Genomic DNA, 20,300 nt, shown 5'->3' with positions numbered 1-20,300 from the left:
CTCCTTTTTTTGGGTTGCACTCCAACTCCAGAAGGTAAGAACCACTGCTGATTGTTGTGAAGCCGTTCTGTATTAACACAAGCTGCACAAGCCTTAATCGGAGGGGCCTGCTTGTTTCACGTGGGCATAAAAGCAAAGTTAAAGCAGTGTAATTAGTGTCAATGCTTGTTGCACTAACCTGCCTTCGCTGTATGCTGTTTGCATTTGTGTTTGACTCTAATGCAAACATGAAGCCTGCTTGCAAGCTGTGGCGGTGTCAGGCTAACAGCACGGAATGCTCAGTGTCTCACCAAATTAACATCGCTGTGCAGTCTTGGGTTTGCACTTGTTTTGCATGATGGCTTTGTGCATCTTTGTCTGTGCGTAGAATCTGCTCTATTCATAGAAGGAGCTGCTTCTGAATCTTAAATTTGTTTTAACAAGCTTTGAGTTGGTGCTGTGGCATCTGCTTACCGTGCCCCTCTGCTTTGGCGCTTGATCTGAATCGATGGGGTCTTAAAGCCTATTTTAATTTGCTAATGAACAGAAAGCTTTTTGTGTGAATGTCTGATTCAGAGGGAACGGGGGGAGAAAAAGGGATGCTCAAATATGGGGCAATCCCTCACCCTTAAACACAGCTGGATCCGTTGGGGCCTTTTTGTCAAGTTCCATGAATTGCAGTGAAGATGCGAAAGGTGGATGCTCACTGCTGGATGCACTTTGTACAAACTTCCATTTACAGCAAAACAGTCATTAACTCTTCTGCAGAACCCCGAGCTGTGCAGAGGTGGGTTCTGAACAGCATTTCTGTGCCAAGCACCAGTGCACATCCTGCCTGCAGGACCTGCTGGAGCTGTGGTGGTTCTGCTCCAAGGCAGGGAGTTGCTGGCCGTGTGCTCTGCTAACAAATGACTACTGGAGCTTTAATATAAAGGAGCCTTCTGAAGGATAAGTATGCCTTGTATCGTGTTCTGAGTGCAAGTTTGAGTTCCAGCACTGCAGAGATGAGAACTCTGTGGTGTCAGGCCAGCATCCCATCACAGGTGGCTGTACAAAAATGATTCCGTCAGACTTTGTTTTCGAATCAGAACAAATCTGCTCAGTCCCTGAGGTCTCAGGACAGGGCTGGTTGGGAAGGGTTCGGTGGTGGAATTGGCAAACCTGGAAAGAAATGTTACACATCTTTTTTCCCACTGGGCATGTTCACCATAGAGCTATCTCACCCTTACCTGATGCACATTCACCATTTTCAAGCTCCTTTTTCTCCTGTTCAGTCTGAAGAAGCTTTGAATTTAACATGGAATGTAAGAGGCCGTGATTTAATGAAGGCTGAAATTTGACATTTCTCAGAAAGGGAGCTTGGTATGTATGCATCTGCTGGGAAGTAGCTTAGAGAAACGCTCTGAGGGGTGAGAGCTTCAAATGTGCACTTATGCTGTTGGTCTCATAGCTAGCTACCTTCATGCTATCACAGTGTCAAGCAGTGCTGAGTACAGCAATAGTGGGGGAGTGGTTGGGAACGAGGCGACAGAGCAGACACCTTCCAGGTCATTAAAACAGCACAGTGTAGATGGAATGGTTGTAAAGAGTCATGGAGGACCACCCCTTCGGCCAGCTATAAGCACTGCACTTAGATGTACAGCTAACAGGTCAGTGCCTACTCTGGTAATGCAGAGTTCAAGAGTGTGTGTGTGTGCTCAGCTCTCACTATGCTGGGTGGTCACCTGGTGAGTATAGGTGAGTGCTTGTGTGTATGCTGAGGCAGCACCTGTAACTGCAAGGGTTCCTGATGGTGCACTGAAACATGCCTTTTGCCTTTCGTAGAGGTAGCTTTGGGTGGGTGGATGTGTAACTCCCTATTGCTTTCCAAGCTGAAATGCACTGCAGAAGAAAAAACAAAATAGAAAACTTTCAGTTGCATGCCATAAAACTGGCTTAAGTTTGTACCTACTTCTGTTGAACAGTTGGCATCATGCACCAGATCAGTTCCATTTGCAAACATTCTTACCAAAGAAAAGGTCATTTTGATTCATGAGCTGGCACAGGTTGCCCTGTCAGGACTGGGCTTGGTGTGGGATGATGTTCTCAGTGTAAATGTGCTCAGGAGAAACTTCTATCCGGGGATGGAGTTGTCTGGAGGCGAGCACAAGCTCTCAGCAGAGGTGCCAGTGTTCTGACCCTCAGCTGTCTGTCTGCATCAGCCACGGCAGACATTAGGAGGTGGAGGAGCTGGGTGGAACTCAGTTCTGCCATGTAAGAAGAGCAGGGAATTCTAATGATCTCTGCAGTCTGTAGTTAGCTCGCAACAGATCTGCTCTGAGTTTCAGAGATGCAACTTTTTGCACTTGGAGCTGTACGAATAAGTGTCCATTTTGATGTTCTGCAAAGAAGAGGTGGAGGGCCTGAGCACGGGGGCTTCTTGTGTGCTTTTTTCCTGGAACTGGAGCATGGCTACGTCAGGCTGGTTTCACCATTGCTTGTTGTGGCTGATTCAACTTGTATCAGTGGGAATGCCTGTTGGGTCTGTGCTCTGTGCATGCTTGGTCCTCGGGTGAGGGGTTGTGACTCCCAGCAGAAGATGAAATCTGTCCATACAAATGCAAAAAATTAATGCTGTGCTTTTATTTTCAGTGGGACTTCTCCTCTTGCATGCCTGAATGCTATGTTACATACGAACTCCCGAGGGGAAGAGGGCATTTTCTATAAGGTCCCAGGGCGGATGGGAGTGTACACTCTGAAGGTAAGTTTCTCAGCTGGGCAGTCTTGTTTGAGTGCTCAGTGGCCTTTGTTCCTTTACAGATATTTTGCACTAGGGTAAATCCAGTGTAGGGAAGAGGGAGCTGTTCCTCACTAGCGTGGATTGTGCTGTGAGCTGTACCTCCAAACACAAACACTGAGCTCCTCATTCTTGCTGGTGATCATCTGCGTGCAGAAAATAGAACCAAAACATTGCTGGGTTTTTTTCACAGTCCTGTAGATTGCTGGTATTAATTATCACCCAGAAATGAAATTGTAATAAAATTGCAACCACAGAAAAGTAACATTATCACCACTCAACTCATATCTGGAAGAGAAATAGCCCCTTATCCTTAATCTATTAATAGCAGACAGGAAGTATTTCTAGGAAGAAAGTGTAGAATCCTTCGTGTAGCTGATTTGTACTTCTAAAAACAATCTCTATTTGTGGTTTCTTTTCCCCACTTACACTACTCAGATGAGGCCTGCTGTCACTGTTCTTGGTTTTCTATGTACTTGAAACTGGTGACTTTGCCATAAGATTCCTCTCGCTAATGTAGATCTCTGCAGTGTTGGTTGTGTCTGCTGTGGCCACGCTCTTCTTCTCAGTCCATGCTCCAGAGAGAGCAGTAGTAGCTTCTGAGGTAAAGTTTGACTTATCCTGTAATATTTAAATCATTAGAATTGGAAAAGGTCTCTAAGATGGTGTAGTCCAAGCCGTCACCACCAAGCCCACTAAACCATGTCCTGAAATGCCACAGAATCACAGAATGGCCAGGGTTGGAAGGGACCTCAAGGATGATGAATCTCCAACCCCCTGCCACATGCAGGGCCACCAACCTCCACGTTTAATGCTAAACCAGGCTGCCCAGGGCCCCATCCAACCTGGCCTTGAACACCTCCAAGGACGGGGCATCTACAACCTCTCTGGGCAGCTGTTGCAGCACCTCACCACTCTCTGGGTAAAGAATTTCCCCCTGATGTCTGACCTAAATCTCCCCTCCCTCAACTTAAAACCATTTCTCCTCATCCTACACATATCAGCCCTTTCAAAGAGTTGATGCCACATCTCCATGTTTCTTTTTCTTGGAAATCCAGACCAAGGCAGACGAGTGTTCCTCCATTTTCCCATCTTATTACTTGTTACAGGTGCTGGAGCATCCTGCTGTTCCCCCAGTTAGTGGCTGGAGCCTTCTGGTGATTGGCAGTGCCCTGTACCTCTGTCCATTTGGCTCATGTCCCCGTGTGCTTGTATTTATTGCTTCCCCTGTACTTATTATCCCCTTTGCAGCAGAAAGGCTCACAACTGGATTTCCTGTTCACCGGTAGCCTGAAAGATTCCAGTCTGTAGGAATATTTCTAACCTGATGTTTGGAGAAGTCCATCAAGCTCACCACAGGTGATAAAACAGAGCACATCATCTTGCAGAAGTATTTATAGGAGTGCTAGCTGGAAAACCAGATTTTATTTGATTATTCCATATGGTTCCCTAAATGGAGGAAGCTTAATTATTGAAAGAAGATCAGTTATAAAGAGAAGATGTTTCTGTAGTTTAGAGTACACTTCTGCTTTGAAAACAGGACGTGCAATAGGGAGAGGTAAAGGTGCCTAAAGGAATTTGTGTTAATGAAGATCGCGCATTGACATCTTCCTTGGAGCACAGATGTTATGGAGAGCAGCAGAGGGAGCAGGGGTTGTTTTCTCTGGAGCAGAAGGAGGCTTGGGGGAGACCATCACTCCCTACAACTACCTGAAGGGAGGTTGTAGCAAGGTGAGGGTTGGCCTTTTCTCCCACATAACAGAGAGAAGGATGAGAGGTGTTGGCCTCAAGTTGCACACGGGGACATTCAGGTTGAATTTTAGGAAACATCTCTCCTTCAGAAGAGTGGTGGTGAGGCATTAGAACAGGCTGCCCAGGGGGTGGTGGGATCACCATCCCTGGAGGTGTTCAGGAATCGTGGCGCTGAGGGATGTGGTCAGCGGGGGTGGGTTTGCAGTTGGACTGAATGATCTTTTCCAGCCATGATTCTGTGGTTCTGGGAGATTTTGAGAGACCAGATGGTCAATGCAGACAAGGCATGGCAATAGAAGGTCTCGAGGAAGGGGCAGAGCTGGAAGGAGAGCGCTGCAAGTTGTCTGCAGGTGCTGGGAAGGACCCTTGGAGAGTCCAACCTCCTGTCAAAGCAAGGTCAGCTGTGGCACATCACTGAGGAGACATCCTGAAGCAGTCTGAAATAAGGGACTGTATAATTGCTGTGTGCCAAGTGAGTAACATTATCTCTCCAAAAGTTACGCTTTAAAAAAGGTTGAATAAAGGAAAGGTGAGCATTAGGAGTACACAGGTGTCGTCTTCACCAGCTTAAGTGACACTTGGTATAAATAGATTTTTCCATGCTTCTCATTATGCTTTCTCTTCTCTCGTGACTTGCAAGTAATTTTTTATGTGCAGTGCAGTTTGTGCAGTGAGGGATGAAAATATTCAATATCTGACCCAGTTAATAGTCACCTGGCTGGTGGAAAAAAGTCTGGAATTATTGAAATTGGTGAAATCGGTGTCATCTGAATTACTTTTTGGACCTACAAGCAAAGACCAGTCACAGCTGTAACTTGAGAGAAAAGACAGTTGTCTCCAGGAGAAGGGAGAGATTGCACATCAGTGCCCAGCCGATGGCTGACAAAAGGATGCCCACACACACACCTAATTTGTGCAGCTGTCCTGAGCCCTTTCTTGCTTGTACAGTAATCGTGTTGCAGCTATGTATCTAAGAAAGAATGCAGAGCTGCAATTCCTGCAGAATTCTTCCTTGCAGAAGTCAAGGCATTGTTGCTAATTAGCACTAATACGACAATGTAGGTTAAAATCTGAGTGCTGGTGATCGCTAGAGGGCAGCCTGGGCTTAGATGTGGACAGGCAGCAAGGGCTGGCTGTTATCAGCCTGAAATGTTAGGTGTGAGAATGGTGGACCTGCAGTGCCTTACAGAGTGTTGTAGTGCACTGCAGGTCACTGTGGCGTGTTACAGTGTGTTGTAGTGCGTAATAGATGGTGACTGGGGATAGGCAGCTATAGGGGGTGTGCAGGGAGGGAGATGTGAGGTGGTGACAGGGAAGTGTGAGAGCCACTCCAGCAGGCACGTGTTTTATGTGGGCTAGCAGAAAGCACAGGCCTGAAGCTGAGCTCTTCTGACACGTCTCTGCAGGATAAAAAGTCAACGACAGGCACTGGCTAAATGAAGGAAACTGCAACTTAAAAATATTTTGTTAAGTGAGGAATTTCTTGCTACGTGGGCTTACTGACCTGTTGGCTCCATTTGCAGAAGGACGTTCCGGATGGGCTGAAGGAGCTCTCAGATGGCTCGGAGGAAAGCAGCGACGCGCAGTCCGACTCACAGAGCTCTGAGAACAGCAGCAGCAGCAGCAGCAGTGATGGGTGCACGAACAAGGATGGGAAGAAAAGCAGGTGGAAAAGGAAAGGTAATTTTCCTGCTCAGGAGAGATGATAACATGGTTTCTGTGAAGGACTTTCAGCTTTTTGCCGATCTCATCTGTTGCCATATAGGGACAGGACCTTACAGGAACCTAAAGTCTCATTTACAGCTTATGCTCCTGACTTGAATTTACATCATAAGTGCAGCATAACTTGAAACAAAAAAAAAAGTATTTGCAATTAAATGTGCGTGTATCCTTGATACAAGCATACTGTGCTTCAGACCTAGGAACAGCCGCATTGGTTTTTTACAGGTTTTCTCTTTATCCTGGGCCTTATATTGAACCCTGTATAATGAGCCCTAGGCCTAACTCTAACCCTTCTTTCCTGAAACCACTGCATCTCTTGCAGAGGATTGTGGCCTCTCTCAGTGATATTGCATGTAGCACTGACTAGGAGAGAGCACAGAAGCTCAGCGATTACAGCTTGTTATGGAGACTGATGGGGCTGTGGGACTGGCCTCCATTTTCCTGCTTTGGACTTCTTTCCCTCACAGACTCAGCAATATTTAGGTATTCTGTACAGTTGAGTATTTAAACTTGCTTTCAAGCATCAGTCACTTTTAAATAATACAGGAAAGTTCAGCAATGTTTCAAGAGTACCTAAATTCTGAATGTTCTGCAGAAGAATATCTTTGGTGTTTTGGGGGATCAAGCAGAGGAAATAATGCATTCCATTCCCTTTTCAATCCTGGTATCTTGCCACGGTGTCTGGCTGGAGGCTGTCAGTAGTTGCATCATGTATTAGTAACACATTGCAGTTTCCTTTGCCCACGTCTAATTCCAGAACCCATTCCTTTGATCAGTGTCTGAATCTTCATTCCTCCTTCAGAATTCTGGTCAAGTATCTGTTTAAGTGCTGAATTAATTAAAAAAAATATGTGTATGTAATACAATTTGAGGATGCAATATACATTTACTAGAAATCTTCTGCTCTTTCTTGTAAGCAGAGGTTGCACCTTTCTCTTGTGGGTATTCCTGTGTCTTTCAGTGTCGCTGCTGCTGTTACAGCAGCTGTTACCTTTAATCTGATCCTTTCTCTTTCTACTCAGTCATGCACAGAATTTCTTGGCTGAAATGCAACAAAATGAAAAGCTTATTTCCATTGCAGTGGTGGAGGCATGTAAGCAGTTTTCTGACACTACTGGAGCCATGCAGCAGAGCGTTTAGGTCAGCTGGGGTTGTGTGGACCCAAGCGTGTGTGGGGTTTTCCATGTAGTGCAAGTAAACAAAACCAAAGGAAACTGTTAGATAGAATTGTGAGCATTTAAAACACTACAAAAATAGGCATTGTTAAAAGTTTAGAAGTAAGACTTGACTCCAAATTAATCCTTTGGAAGAGAAAGTATGAGTAGTGTGGCTAAAATACTTTCATTCCTAACAATGCCTCGGAATGGGGTGTTATGTAAAAAACTTGCAAGGAAGTGCAAAAATCTTAGAGAGATTGTTGGCCTAGCAATGTGTGCATGGCTTTTGTGTAAAAGTTCTACATATGGTGCTACTGCTGTCAGAGCAAACAGAACCCTGCGTGGTTTGGGAACCAGAGAAAGAAGGAAGGGAATCTGTAGGCTGAAAGAGGTGGCAAAAGTTACCCAGAGCTCAAAAGCAGAAGATTTGAAGTTAGCAGTTCCAGTACAAATAAAAAAGGGAATTTTGCACTTCTTCTGTGGCTAGATACTGATTATTCTTCTTTCTAGGAATCACAGTGCTTTAATGCACTTGAAGCCAACTTCATTATTAAAAGTGTGGCTGTGGTCGGTGGTGTCACCGATTATTTTCCTTCTGTTCCCCTGAGGTTTGTTTTCCTTTGTTTGAGCAGCTCTTAAATGCTAATGAACTCACCTCTTAGTGTCACACAAAGGCATTCACGGGTTTCTGAGCGGAAATGGTGTCCTCCTTGAGCTTCCCTTTAAGAAAATCTCAGTACACCACTGTGCTGGAGCAGGGAGGGCATTGCTGTGCAATGAATTGTTGGGGCTGCAGATGTGTGGAGCTGCTGCCAGGCCCAGCAGAGCTCGGTGCAGCCTGAGTTGCCCCTGTGCCAGCAGGGCACTGCAAGAGTGGAAATGGAAGCACAGTCTCTGTATTTGCAGCTCGGTGTAAGTCCTATGAATCCTGCTCTGGCTGAAAGTGCTGGAGCTCTGTGTAGGAAACAGGTGGGAAAGCAATATGAGGCAGTACATCATAGAATTACAGAATGGTTGGGTTGGAAGGGACCTTAAAGACCATTCGGGTGCAGCCCCTACTGTGGGCTGGCTTCTGCCCATGACCCCTTCCAGCCTGACCTTGGGCTCCTCCAGGGATGGAGCGATTCACAGCTGTACGTGTACCTCAGATTGCCCCAAACCAAGTGCAGCACCTTGCTCTTGGCCTTGTTGAGCCTTCTGGGTTCCTATGGGCCCTATTATCAAGACTGTTTGGGTCAGATTGGATATTAAGAAATAGTTTTCTCTGAAAGAGCAGTGCTGCAGTGGCACAGCTGCCCAGGGAGGTGGTGGGGTCACCTTGTGGAGGTGTTCCGGAGCCATGGGGATGTGGCACTGAGGGATGTGCTCATTGGGCATGGTGGGCTGGGCTGGGGTTGGACTTGGGGATCTCAGAGGTCTTTTCCAACCTGAACGATTCCATGATTCAGTGCTGTTGGGGTTACATGTCTGCAAGTCTGGAATCCATTCCTTAACAGCAAAGTACATTTCCGAGCTCATCGTGTGGGCTGCGTTCCTCCCTTTGGCCCTTAGGTTGCCTTTAATCCTTTCAGAATTCTCCCTCATTTCACTGCCTCTTCCCACGGTGCTCTGAGCTCCTTTTGCAGTTCTCTGCAGTTCAGTCTGTGCTGCAGAAGAACATTTTATGCCAACAAGCTGTGTGTGCCCAATTTTCATGTTGTGTATGTTGAACGGTGTGGGTTGGGCATGCTTCCTCAGGCACCCTGCAGTAATCCCCCTCACTCTGGTGCTAAAGCAGACAAGCATATTTCAAACTGTGGAGTCACATTTGATAAACATTTTCTCCAGGAAGCTATTATGGTTAATTTAAGTGATGTCTTTGCCATTGGCTTTTGCTTTGCCCTTTTAGATGCACTGCTTAATTTCTTTGTAGGTCGTTTCTGTGTTTCAGTGTGGTTCCCCTTTTTATGAAGCTTAATATTACTGTGCCATGGTGTGTGAAATTCTTACAGAGATTTCTCTCTCAAGATTTTCTTCATTAAAACACAAAACCCTGCACTTCGCTCAACCAGAAGTCAGAAATTCCATACAAAAATAACATTTTTTGAGCTTATGTTGCACAAAAGAACATTTGAAGTCATAAACAAGTTCCCTGCTACTTTCTTCTTTCAAAGGTTTTTTTTTTTAGGAGAGTGTGGGCTCTTAGTAAGCTCCCTCTTATGACACAGTGTGAGCACAGATTCATATTGCCTGGCCACATGTTATTCCTCTGTTCCTCTGCACAGGGACAAATGCAGCCATCCTGACAAATTTACCATTTTCGGTGACTTTTTGACCTACTGTGTCAGTGACAAGCAGTAAGAAGTCAGCAACCACAACGGGGGCTTCCCCTGGGCACTTCTGGCTTTGCCAGTGACCTCTGTACCTTTTGTTTTGCAGGGCATGTTTACTTTATGATCTCCCTCTACTCTCTCTCGTCTCATTGCAGCCGTGCGTCAACGTGGCCCTGCTCCTTTGGGTGCTTTCAGACACTGCAGGGGTCCTTGTTCATAGAACCCCAGAACCATTCAGGTTGGAAAAAAGCTCCAAGATCCTCTAGTCCAACCCCAACCCATCCCACCATGCCCACTGCCCACGTCCCTCAGTGCCACATCCCCACGGTTCTGGAACACCTCCAGGGATGCTGACCCCACCACCTCCCTGGGCAGCTGTGCCACTGCATCACCACTCCTTCAGAAAAGAAATGTTTCCTATTATTCAACCTGACAGCTCTTCCATGAGACCTCCAGTAGATGTTGTCGGTCTGTGTCAGTCTGTGTGTTTCATGGGGGGCTTTAGAAACATGTAGTGATGGTCCAAAAAACAAAGATAACTTCATTACAAATGGTATCTTTCAAAATACAAACCATCAGAACATAGACCAGCTTTCCACCCACCCCAGAATTTCAGCTGTTTTTCCTTCCAGGATGTGAGGGGGCAGCTGGGATGCTGTGTATGCCATGCAGCGGTGGTCAAAGCGGGGTCTGGGTCTGGATGCACCTTTCATGCTTTGCAGTTTAGGTTTGGAAACAAGGCTTGGGCAGCCTGGTCTTGTATTAATGTGGAGGTTGGTGGCCCTGCCTGAAGTGGTGGGGCTGGAGCTTTGTGATCCTTGAAGTCCCTTCCAACCCAAGCTCTTCTGTGATTCTTGTGCTCTTGGTATTGTTTTATTCCATAGCTTTGAGCTCATAGGTTTCACCTACTGCATGCATCTGGAAGACTTTTTTCTTTCAGCTTCATTTAGCAAAACCTGCAGTTTAATTGTACTGCTATAATATCCAAGAGGTAGAGTGGAAGAATTTCTGCACAGAAGCAAGTTTTTACTCATACATTTGCTTGCTCTGCTTTGAAATAACCAAAAAGACATTAAATTCCAATTAGGTTCTCATCACGTTTTGTTCCGCAGCGTCAGCTCTGGAACACAGCACTCCTACACAGCCACTTCCTGGATGCTTACATGAAACACTTGGAGGACTCCTTCCTGGTTTAAAAAACCAAACTGATAGCCCAAATTCAGACAGAGTGCTCTGGTGGCATGGCCTGGCTGCTGGCTGCTTTATTACCTGTGCAGTAGTTGAGGTATGCTGAGCCCTTTGCGATTGGAAGCATCCCAGAACCTCATTAGGAAGCGTTGCTCATGCAGTTTATTGCATGGGGGGAGTTTATTTATGGGGAGGAGGGCTGTTGTTGGGAGGACACAGATCTCTGATGGGAATCAGTGAAGTGAGTGCAAACCGTGGCAGACAGCGAGCAGCTGAGGTGTGCTCCCATCATTGCGTTTTGCTCGGAGGCTCCAACCTGAGCTCTCTGAAACTGCGGCTCAGCTTAACGTGCCATTATTTTTGCTCATATACATATAAAACAGGAAGCACGTTCAGATAACATCAACAGCCACTTCCTTATATGTACAAAAATAAAGTGCTCTGACAGCAGCAAAACTGACACTTTGATTTTAAAAAGGGTAGAAACCTCGCATTTGTAGACCCACATGGGCATTGCGCTGAGCCAATCAGGAGCACAGAGGAAAAAATTTAAAACAACCCTCCTGCATTATTGCCTGTACATCTGTGCATAAGCAGAAAGCTGGAGGAGGCCACGAGGTTGCAGATTTTAAGCAGAAGAAATAATGTTCATGGAGCAGCTCCGTGCAATTCCTCTGGAAGGTAAGGGGATGCTGCTCCAGCAGGCAGCTGCTGCTGGGGATTTGCACTGTAGGGGATGGAGTGGGTGCTTTTTTGGCTCTGTGACGATGGGCAGCGAGGCACAGATATCTTTTCTTTGGCCCTGATGGGAAACAGTTTCTCAGCTGTCGCCTTTTGAGACTGACAATAAAAGCACAGCTTTTTTGGATGCGGTGCGGTGCTTGTAAAACCAAAACACTTTGGTTTCACATTCTTTTAAATCATCCTGAAACTTTAAGTGTAAATACCTCACTTCCAGATGCTTTTATCATCTTTTCACTATGGTTTTGGGGCAACTTGCAATTTGTTGTTGTAATGCACTCCGTGAGCAAGAAGTGCAGTGGGCTCAGCGTTACTTGTGCTGCACCTCATTTGTACATCTGGGGCTGTTTCGGAGCTCCCCTGTACTAATGTAGTCTGTGCTTATGGAGTCTGGAAATAAATCATGTGTAACTTAGTCTTGTTTCTATGGCCAGCTGCAAAACTTCAGCAGACTGAAGTGCAACTTGAGCAGAACATAGACCTGGCTTTGCATGCTGATGCAAATAGAATCACAGGATGGCTTAGTTTGGGAAGGACCTTAAAGGGTCGTCTAGTTCCAGCCCCCAAATAAACCTGTATCATTGCACTATACATCTGCCCAGACTTGGAAGGCTTCTATCCGTTAAAAAACAGCATTCAACGTTGGATTTTCCTGTAATTTCTTCCATGCTGGATGTTCCTGTTGTACCCCTTCTACTCAGAGTCATCCTGAAGGAGAAGGAGGATTTTGTGTAGCTTCTGTGTGTGTCACCTTCTGAGATCATTGTGCTCTCAGGTCTCTGCAGCAGAGCACAACCTGAGTTAGCTGTAGCAAAGAGGGAAAAAAATGAGGTGTTAGCAATCTCTCCCAACCTTAATAATGATGATTAATGATGCTATGATTCTATGAAATAAAGCACTGTTCCCTGCCTAGAATTCAGTGCATTATCTTTCAGTCTGGAGGAATGTCTGACAACAGAGCATTGGAGGCCACGTGCCCGCTTTGCTGGCAGCTTCTGTAATTAACCCTGATGACAGCAGCACCTTCAGCGAGTGCTTTGCTGCCACCAGCCCACAACAAATGCAAAGGGAAAAAAAAAAACAACAGCAAAAAAAAAGAATTCAAAAGAACTCTGTTTGGGTTATGTCATTTAGTTTCTTCCTGTTAAAGATTGGGTTGAAATATCTCAGCTTTTCTGAATGCAGCCAGTTCCTGTTTGTGCTCGTGACTCAGGAGGAAGCCGTTTCCCAAGTGTCACATACAACTTACCAGGCAATCTGCAACACCAGAAATGTCCCTTTTCCCTACTTTTTTAGGTTGGTGTATGCTCTGCTTTATGCCATACTATCCACGTTATGAGCTATAGAACACCCAAGGCTCACTCTCCAGCAGTTTTATTTCTGTAGATGTTACGGTCATGGGAGCTGTTGGCTGTGATCCCAAGCACCCACACCTGGCTCCGTGCTTGGTGGGCATTCAGGTGCATGGAAAGATGGGTTATGAATTGAAACTTTACAACAGAGGATTTTGTGCATGAATTTTGCATGGATTTCACATGAGGAACATGTTGCAGCGCTCATAGCAAGGGGGAACTGAAAGCTGCTGCATGTGTCTGCAGCTGCTCGAGGCGAACGGTGACACTGCTCCTTGCTGAGCCCTGGTGCACAGATATGCTCTGCCTGCACTCACATGGTTTCCCTCAGCTAGAGGCTAAAACAGTCTGTTGCACATGCAGTTGTTGAGAGTCTCTGGAAATTGATGTATTGTTCCATTTCATCCAGACCTTGCAACTCTACCGTGTTGCAGTCGGAGCTGTTTTTCTGCTGAGCTGAGCACAGGCTCTGCAGGAAGGGGCTGTGTAGGCAGTGGCACAGCGCTCATTCAATCAGTCTCCAGCTGACACGAGGCAAATGCAAGTTTTGAGGGAAAGCCCATTCAAAAGTACAGGGCTCAGGCTGCTGCCTGCACTAACAGCAATGGAAATGCTTGTGTTTTAAAGGACCTGTCTGAAATTTAAGATGAGAAGTAATGGCCTTAAGTTGCAAGGTTCAGGTTGGGTATTGGGAAATATTTCTTCTCATAAAGAGCAGTGCTGCAGTGGCACAGCTGCCCAGGGAGGTGGTGGGGTCACCAAACCTGGGGGTGTTCCAGAACCGTGGGGATGTGGCACTGGGCAGTGGGCACGGTGGGCTGGGGTTGCACTTAGGGGTTGTAGAGGTTTTTCCCAACCTAAATGATTCTGTGAGCAAGGAGCGCAGTGGTAATGGGTTGACTTGATCATCAAAATCTTTTGAACATTAACAGTTTTGTGATTCTAAGAAATTCCTTCCCCATGATATTCTGGATTTCCACGTATATGAAGCTGTTTCTGAGTATAGGCTGACCTTCCTGCTTCACCAGCATGGTGGGTTCCTCCTTTAAGCTCTCTGCATCTGTGTTTTTCTGTATGCCTTCAAGCTAAGGCTTGTTCCGTGTTGAATCAGTACTGAACCATGCTTGCCCTGACACTGAGGGTGTGTGTTTTCCTTGTCCACATGCAAAGCACACTTTGCTTAAATAGGGGTTCTTTGAAGGCAGAAATCCTGATCCTCGGCAGCAGCAGCAGCAGTCTGATCAGATCAGCTCGTGATCAGCGGCACCCTCAGAAATGAAGGCTCCTCCTCAGGCCATTCCATCCTTATCGTGCTTTTCAAGCACACCTGGTTGCATTTAGACTCAGGATGAAAACAGCACACGTTGTTCAAGACCTGAGCTGGTGGGGGGCACCCAGCCTGTGGCAGGGTGTGGGGCTCAGCGGATGCTGAGGTCCCTTCCAACCATTTTATAATCCTATGAAAATACCACCTTTCTGAGGTCATCATACAAGACCTATGAATTTTCAGTCACCCTGTGTGTTCTGTTCTTCCAAGTAACCTGATGTTATCAAACCTCACCACTCTTTGCCCATTTTCACAGACTTATGATTGTGATTCATGACTGCATTACTGTAGCATCTGAACAACTTCTGGCCTTCTTTGCCACTACAGATGCTGTTACTGCACTCCAGCCTGCCACAGAGGCCCTGTCAGGAGGAAACATGGGGCGTGTTGGCACTCAGCCCACTGTGGCCATTGCGAGCTCCCTCCTCCTTTCCCAATAGGAAAATCACCAGGCCATCAACAGAATTGTGTCCCAAAAGCCATGCTGAGATGGGTCACTGCGTATCTCAGAAATGCTAGTGAGAAGCCAGGTTAATGGTGTATTACTGATGAGAGGACCAAGCAGGGTACGGGTTGTCCTTCTCTCCCAGGTAATCGGTGATAGAGCAAGTGGTGATGGCCTCAAGTTGCACCAGGGGCAGTTCAGGTTGGATAGTAAGAAACATTTCTTCTCTGCAGGAGCAGTGCTGCAGTGGCACAGCTGCCCAGGGAGGTGCTGGGGTCAGCATCCCTGGAGGTGTTCCAGAACTGTGGGATGTGGCACTGGGGGACGTGGGCAGTGGGCACAGTGGGGTGGGCTGGGGTTGGGGATCTCAGAGCTCTTTTCCAACCTGAATGATTCCATGATTCTACATCAAACCAATACTTAAATTACGTGCAGATTATATATACCTACATATTGAGCTGTAGGGATGTGAGGAGGCTTCATAAATGTTGGATGCTGTGCAGCTTTGCCTCAAGTGACTGAAAGCATCTTGCTTCACCTATAGAGGATAAAAACAATTTTTGCCTCACTAAATTTTAAGAAAAGGGTGATGTGCATTCTAAAGATGCTTTCTAGATAGCTCTGCCCTGTGCTCACCTCAGAGGAGCTGACATTTCTCCTACACTTCTCCAGTTTTCAGCAAAGTGTTTGCCATAGAAGTGCCTCTTTATATTGGCAGTGTAGCCAAGAGTAGCCAAGTCCTGTGTAAACACTGATTACTACCAGCTTGGTCATCATCGTCAGCTCTGAAGGAGTCATTGCAATCTATAATGCGTTTTTTATTTTTAACTGTTCCTTCACTGTTCCTTTCTGATGTGTGGTGTGGTTACACGTGGCTTTTTGGTGCTCTGGTGAATGTCTCTGTAACAATCTGCAGTTTTCATTTTCATCAGCGCTCCTGCCAGTCAGATTTGTTGTTGTTTTCATCCCTTGTGGGAGACGAAACCTTTTAAAAACGAAGTACGCGTATAATTGCACAGACTGCCTCTGTTGCTGCTGAGACCAATGCAGCCACACTCCCTAATTCTCAGCTCTTGACATCATTCTAGTGCAGGAGTTAGTTCTTTTCACCTCAAAACACGGCTCATGCTCATTTCCTAATTTGTAGAGGTGTTAGAGCTTTTGCTGATGGTCACAGAGAGCTGGTCACCTGAGCTGAGATCTTCAGAACTTCACGGATTCTTTCCAAACGTTGCAGACCGATGCATAAGAAAGGTTTACCCCAGCTGATAACTCAGAATAAAAATGCTGCGGATGCTTTCTGAGCCTCTTCTCCTTGCACTCATCCTAACAGCCTGCAGCAGTTTGGCTTTGGGGTGATTTCTGTTTCTCAGCATGCGGTATTTTCTCCGTGGTTCTCATGGCAGGCACTGAAGTGGCAGTGCTGGTAGTTCAGGTGACCTTTATAAGACTTTTTTTACTTGCCAGACGTTACTTTTGGGGCTTGGTTTCTCCATTTTCAGCGTCTGTCTGGGGAACAGGGAGTATCTTTTAATAGCACCGCAATCATTTCAGCTGCTGCTGAGAACGTAGTATAGGGAAATTGATTTTCTGTCCACTTAAAAGCCCTTATTTTACAGTGCAGTACATCGCCCAGGCAGTGCCTCAGCCCAGGACTTCACATTCCTGCTGTAAATGCAGAACGATTTTCCATTAAATGACATTACACCGCATTTTTAAGCCGGTTTGCAGAAGCAAGCAGTGGCACAAATCATCAGCAGGAGCAGTGAGTGTCATCTCGGGGGAGGCAGAGATGGACTTTTAAACACCACTGGATCTCCATTGGAAATTAGTTTGGGTGTGAGCTGAATTTCTGTTCCCAGTTAATTCTACACGTGGATCTTTCCTGAGTGATCGTTCACGTCTGGAGAGGATCAGGAAGAGGAGTTAATCATGGACAACTGTATGAGAAAGAGCCCTAATGATTTTATTTTGATGTTTTTGACAGTGGTCTCTAGGAACTGATCTCTCAGTAGCAGAGAAGAAACTAAATTTAATCTGAGCTAAGTTTCCTGCTCTTCAACAGAGAACATGGACACATTACAACCCTCTCATAGGACTGGATTGGAGCACCGCTAGGTTGGATCTGCACGTGGGATTGCTTCCCCTGAGGGCTCACAATCAAGTCACAGAATTATAGAACTTCAGAGTGGTTGGTTTGGAAGGGACCTTAAAGATCATAGAGCCATAGAATAGTTGGGTTGGAAGGGTCCTTACAGATCACAGGATCACAGAGCCACAGAATGATTGGGTTGGAAGGATCCTTAAAGATCATAGAGCCACAGAATGATTGGGTTGGAAGGATCCTTAAAGATCATAGAGCCACAGAATGATTGGGTTGGAAGGATCCTTAAAGATCATAGAGCCATAGAATGATTGGATTGGAAGGGTCCTTAAAGATCATAGAGCCATAGAATGATTGGATTGGAAGGATCCTTAAAGATCATAGAGCCATAGAATGATTGGATTGGAGGGATCCTTAAAGATCATAGAGCCACAGAATAGTTGGGTTGGAAGGGTCCTTAAAGATCACAGGATCATAGAGCCATAGAATGATTGGATTGGAGGATACTTAGAGATCTAAGTTGAGTGCCCCGCACCAGATCAGGCTGCCCAGGGCTCCATGTAGCCTGGCCTCTGAGCAGCAGTGCCAGTGTCTCCTCACCCTCTGAGTAAAGAATTTCTTCCTAACATCTAACCTAAATCTTCCGCCTTTAGTTTAAAAAAGAGCTGAAGATGCTCTATAGTCAGAATACAAGATTTTAAAACTGCTATTTTTCTATTAGAATGTGTATTGGCAGAGACAAGCTGCAGTCAAAATCATCAAAGAGACCTGAGAGGTGGTGAATTAATTGTTATCTGTCTGTAACAAAGCTCTTCATATGCAAGGAAGAAGGCAGTTGTGCTGCCTGCCTTATGCTCTGTGGTGATACACGATGCAAGAACCTGGAGAGGAGTTCAAAGAAACGTAACCACATCTTCCCTTCTCTGAACGCCTACGGCAGCTTCCTACACAGTTCGTGTTTGGCCACCTCTCATCTGCTCTGTTTGAGTCAGCAACCTAGAAACGTGTTCTGGCGCCCCGTAACAAAAGATGTGAAGCCTGCGGTCCCGCTTGCGCTGTCCTCTAAACGTCTTCTGCAGAGATGCACAGGGTCAGCAGAGCTGCTCTGAGATTTTCTCACACAGCTGTAAGCTTTGTGCTCCCTTTACAGACATGGAGTGGACTGGGGCAGTCGTGGGGACCCTTCCGTGAGCCTCAGCGGTCCTACAGAAACAGAGCTAGTGACAAAAGAGCTGGTAGCTTTGTGTCTGACCAGCAATTTGAATCAGCTCAGCCAGGAAGCATGCCAGGATGGTTCGAGGCAAGGGATGGAGCTACAGAATCACAGAACATCAAGGTTGGAAGAGACCTTCAAGATCATCCAGTCCGACCATCCGCCTGTCACCAATAGAACTCGCTACACCGTGTCCCTCAACACAAAATCCAGACGTTCCTACCCCTGGGGAGGGAGAGGATCTATGGAGAGATGTATGTGAGGTTAGAGGGTGGGAGATGTAGGGCCTCGTATGTGTGGATGGATATCGAGCTTGTAGGTGGGAGATGTAGAACCTTGTGTGTACGACTGGATGCAAGGCTCGTGGATGGGAAGTGCAAGACTTCATATGTATGGATGGATATCAGGCTGGTAGGTGGGAGATGATGTCTGTATGTGTAGGTGGGACCTTGTGAGCATGGATGGATGTCAGACTCATGGGTGGGAGGTGTAAGATCTCATGTATAGACGGATGTCAGACTCGTGGGTGGGAGAAGTAAAGCTTCCTCATGATGGCAACAGACCAATAATGAAGATCAGTTGCTGATGTACCTCAGGAGACCTGCTGTGCTCCAGATACGTTGTTCCAGCTCACGAACCCACGTGTCCTCCGTATGCTGTGGTATTAGTAAGCAGGGGCAAGTCATTCTCAGAACAGTCAATATATTGCTGAATGATGCTGCAGAGTAGCATAAGACATCTCTTCTATGGTTACTGCACATCAGTCGTGGTCTGGAGAAAGAAAATATCTGTGAAGATTGAAAATGGAAACTCCAGGAAGGCGTATCCCTGTAGTGAGTGACACAGGCAGGCTGGTAACAACAGACAAGGAGAAGGCTGAGGTTCTTAATTTTTTTTTGCCTCGGTCTTCCCTGATAATTGCTCACCACACAGTCCTCAGACATTTGGTTTGGTAGGAGGGAAGTGGGGAAGCAATCCTTCCCACTGTAAGTAAAGACCAGGTTTGTGACCACCTGAGGAACCTGAGCATCCACAAGTCTGTGGGTTCTGATGAGTCGCATCACACCGTCCTGCCTCTCCTATAAGGACAACTGAGAGCTGGGGCTGTGCAGCCTGGAGGCTGCGAGGTGACCTGAGAGGGATCTGTCTGTATCTGGTGAGGAAAAGAATGAGAGGGATCTGTCTGTATCTGGTGGGGGGCTATGAGAAAGAAGGGGACAGGCTTCAGCAGGGTCTGTGACGATAGAACAAGGGGAAATGGTTTCAAGCTTTAAGGGAGTAGATTTGCCCAGAGAAGTGGATGCTCCAGCCCTGGGGACTTTCAAGGCCAGGCTGGATCAGGCCCTGGGCAACCTGTTCCCTGTTCATTGCAGGGGTGTTGGACTAGATAGCCCTCAGAAGTCCCTTCCAACTCCAAGGATCCTGTGATTTTAGAGGCTCTGCAGAGTCCAAAGGAAGAGAAGATAAACTGCTAAATTCTTTTTTGGGGAAGAGGGAAGTATCCTGGTCACGGAAACAGAAATTTGTGCAGTGCTGTGCCACGTGCTGCTCGATGGTGCAGTGTGTTGAAGCTGCAGGAGAAATGCAGCTGGGCAGTTGTGCAGCGTTTGCAAAACTTTGGCATGGTTTGGGCACTGGCAGCTACCAAGATCAGTTGTCAAATGACTTTCAGTGAAAATTTATCAGTGATGGCAGTGACAGCTTCTGTCAAATACCTGGGCTACCAAAGTGCATCTCGTGAGTAACTGAGATGTATCAGAATTAGATTTATCACTCCTATAGTCTTCACTTTTTCCTAGAGGCACACGTCTGCTGTAGTATTAAAAAAATAGAACAACTCATTAGCGTTGGCTAATTTTGGTGTCCTTTGAGGTAATTAGCACTTACAGCTGTAATTTCCTAATGTGTTTATGTGAAAGAGTTGCCTTACATTTCAACAGCTGAAAAAGTGCTATTTAGATCAGTAGAATGTCACCAAATTTAGAGCATTTTGATGTTCACGATTTTATTTTTACGAACACGCAGGGAGCTGTGACCTTGTCTGTCATTGCTGTGCATCCTCCAGAAAACTTGATGTTGCATCAATTTCAAAAGTGATAAGGATGTAGATTGCCAAACATTCTTTTTTCACCACCTCATTTCCTTTATTTTATACAGATTGAGAGCATGTTGGCTTGAGGACTTTTCAGTCCTTTTTTATGTACCACCTGCAGCGGGGTGTCCCAGTCCATG

General features: G+C 46.2%; 1 protein-coding gene across 1 annotated transcript in view; it reads left to right on the top strand.

Moving 5' to 3' along the window:
- Positions 1-20,300, top strand: part of ASXL2 (ASXL transcriptional regulator 2) — a gene marked incomplete at both ends in the record, with an annotated part of 82,625 nt that overhangs the window by 31,363 nt on the left and 30,962 nt on the right. Inside the window, 2 exons of the mRNA XM_079532823.1 lie at positions 2,611-2,719; positions 6,031-6,187. Coding sequence (XP_079388949.1) covers positions 2,611-2,719; positions 6,031-6,187 — 266 coding nt within the window. The remainder of the gene's footprint in view (positions 1-2,610; positions 2,720-6,030; positions 6,188-20,300) is intronic.

Source organism: Tetrao urogallus, assembly GCF_951394365.1.
Source record: "Tetrao urogallus genome assembly, chromosome: 2".
Taxonomy (NCBI): Eukaryota; Metazoa; Chordata; class Aves; order Galliformes; family Phasianidae; genus Tetrao; species Tetrao urogallus.
Note: the sequence above shows the minus strand (reverse complement) of the source record. Positions and strands in the feature narration are given on the sequence as shown.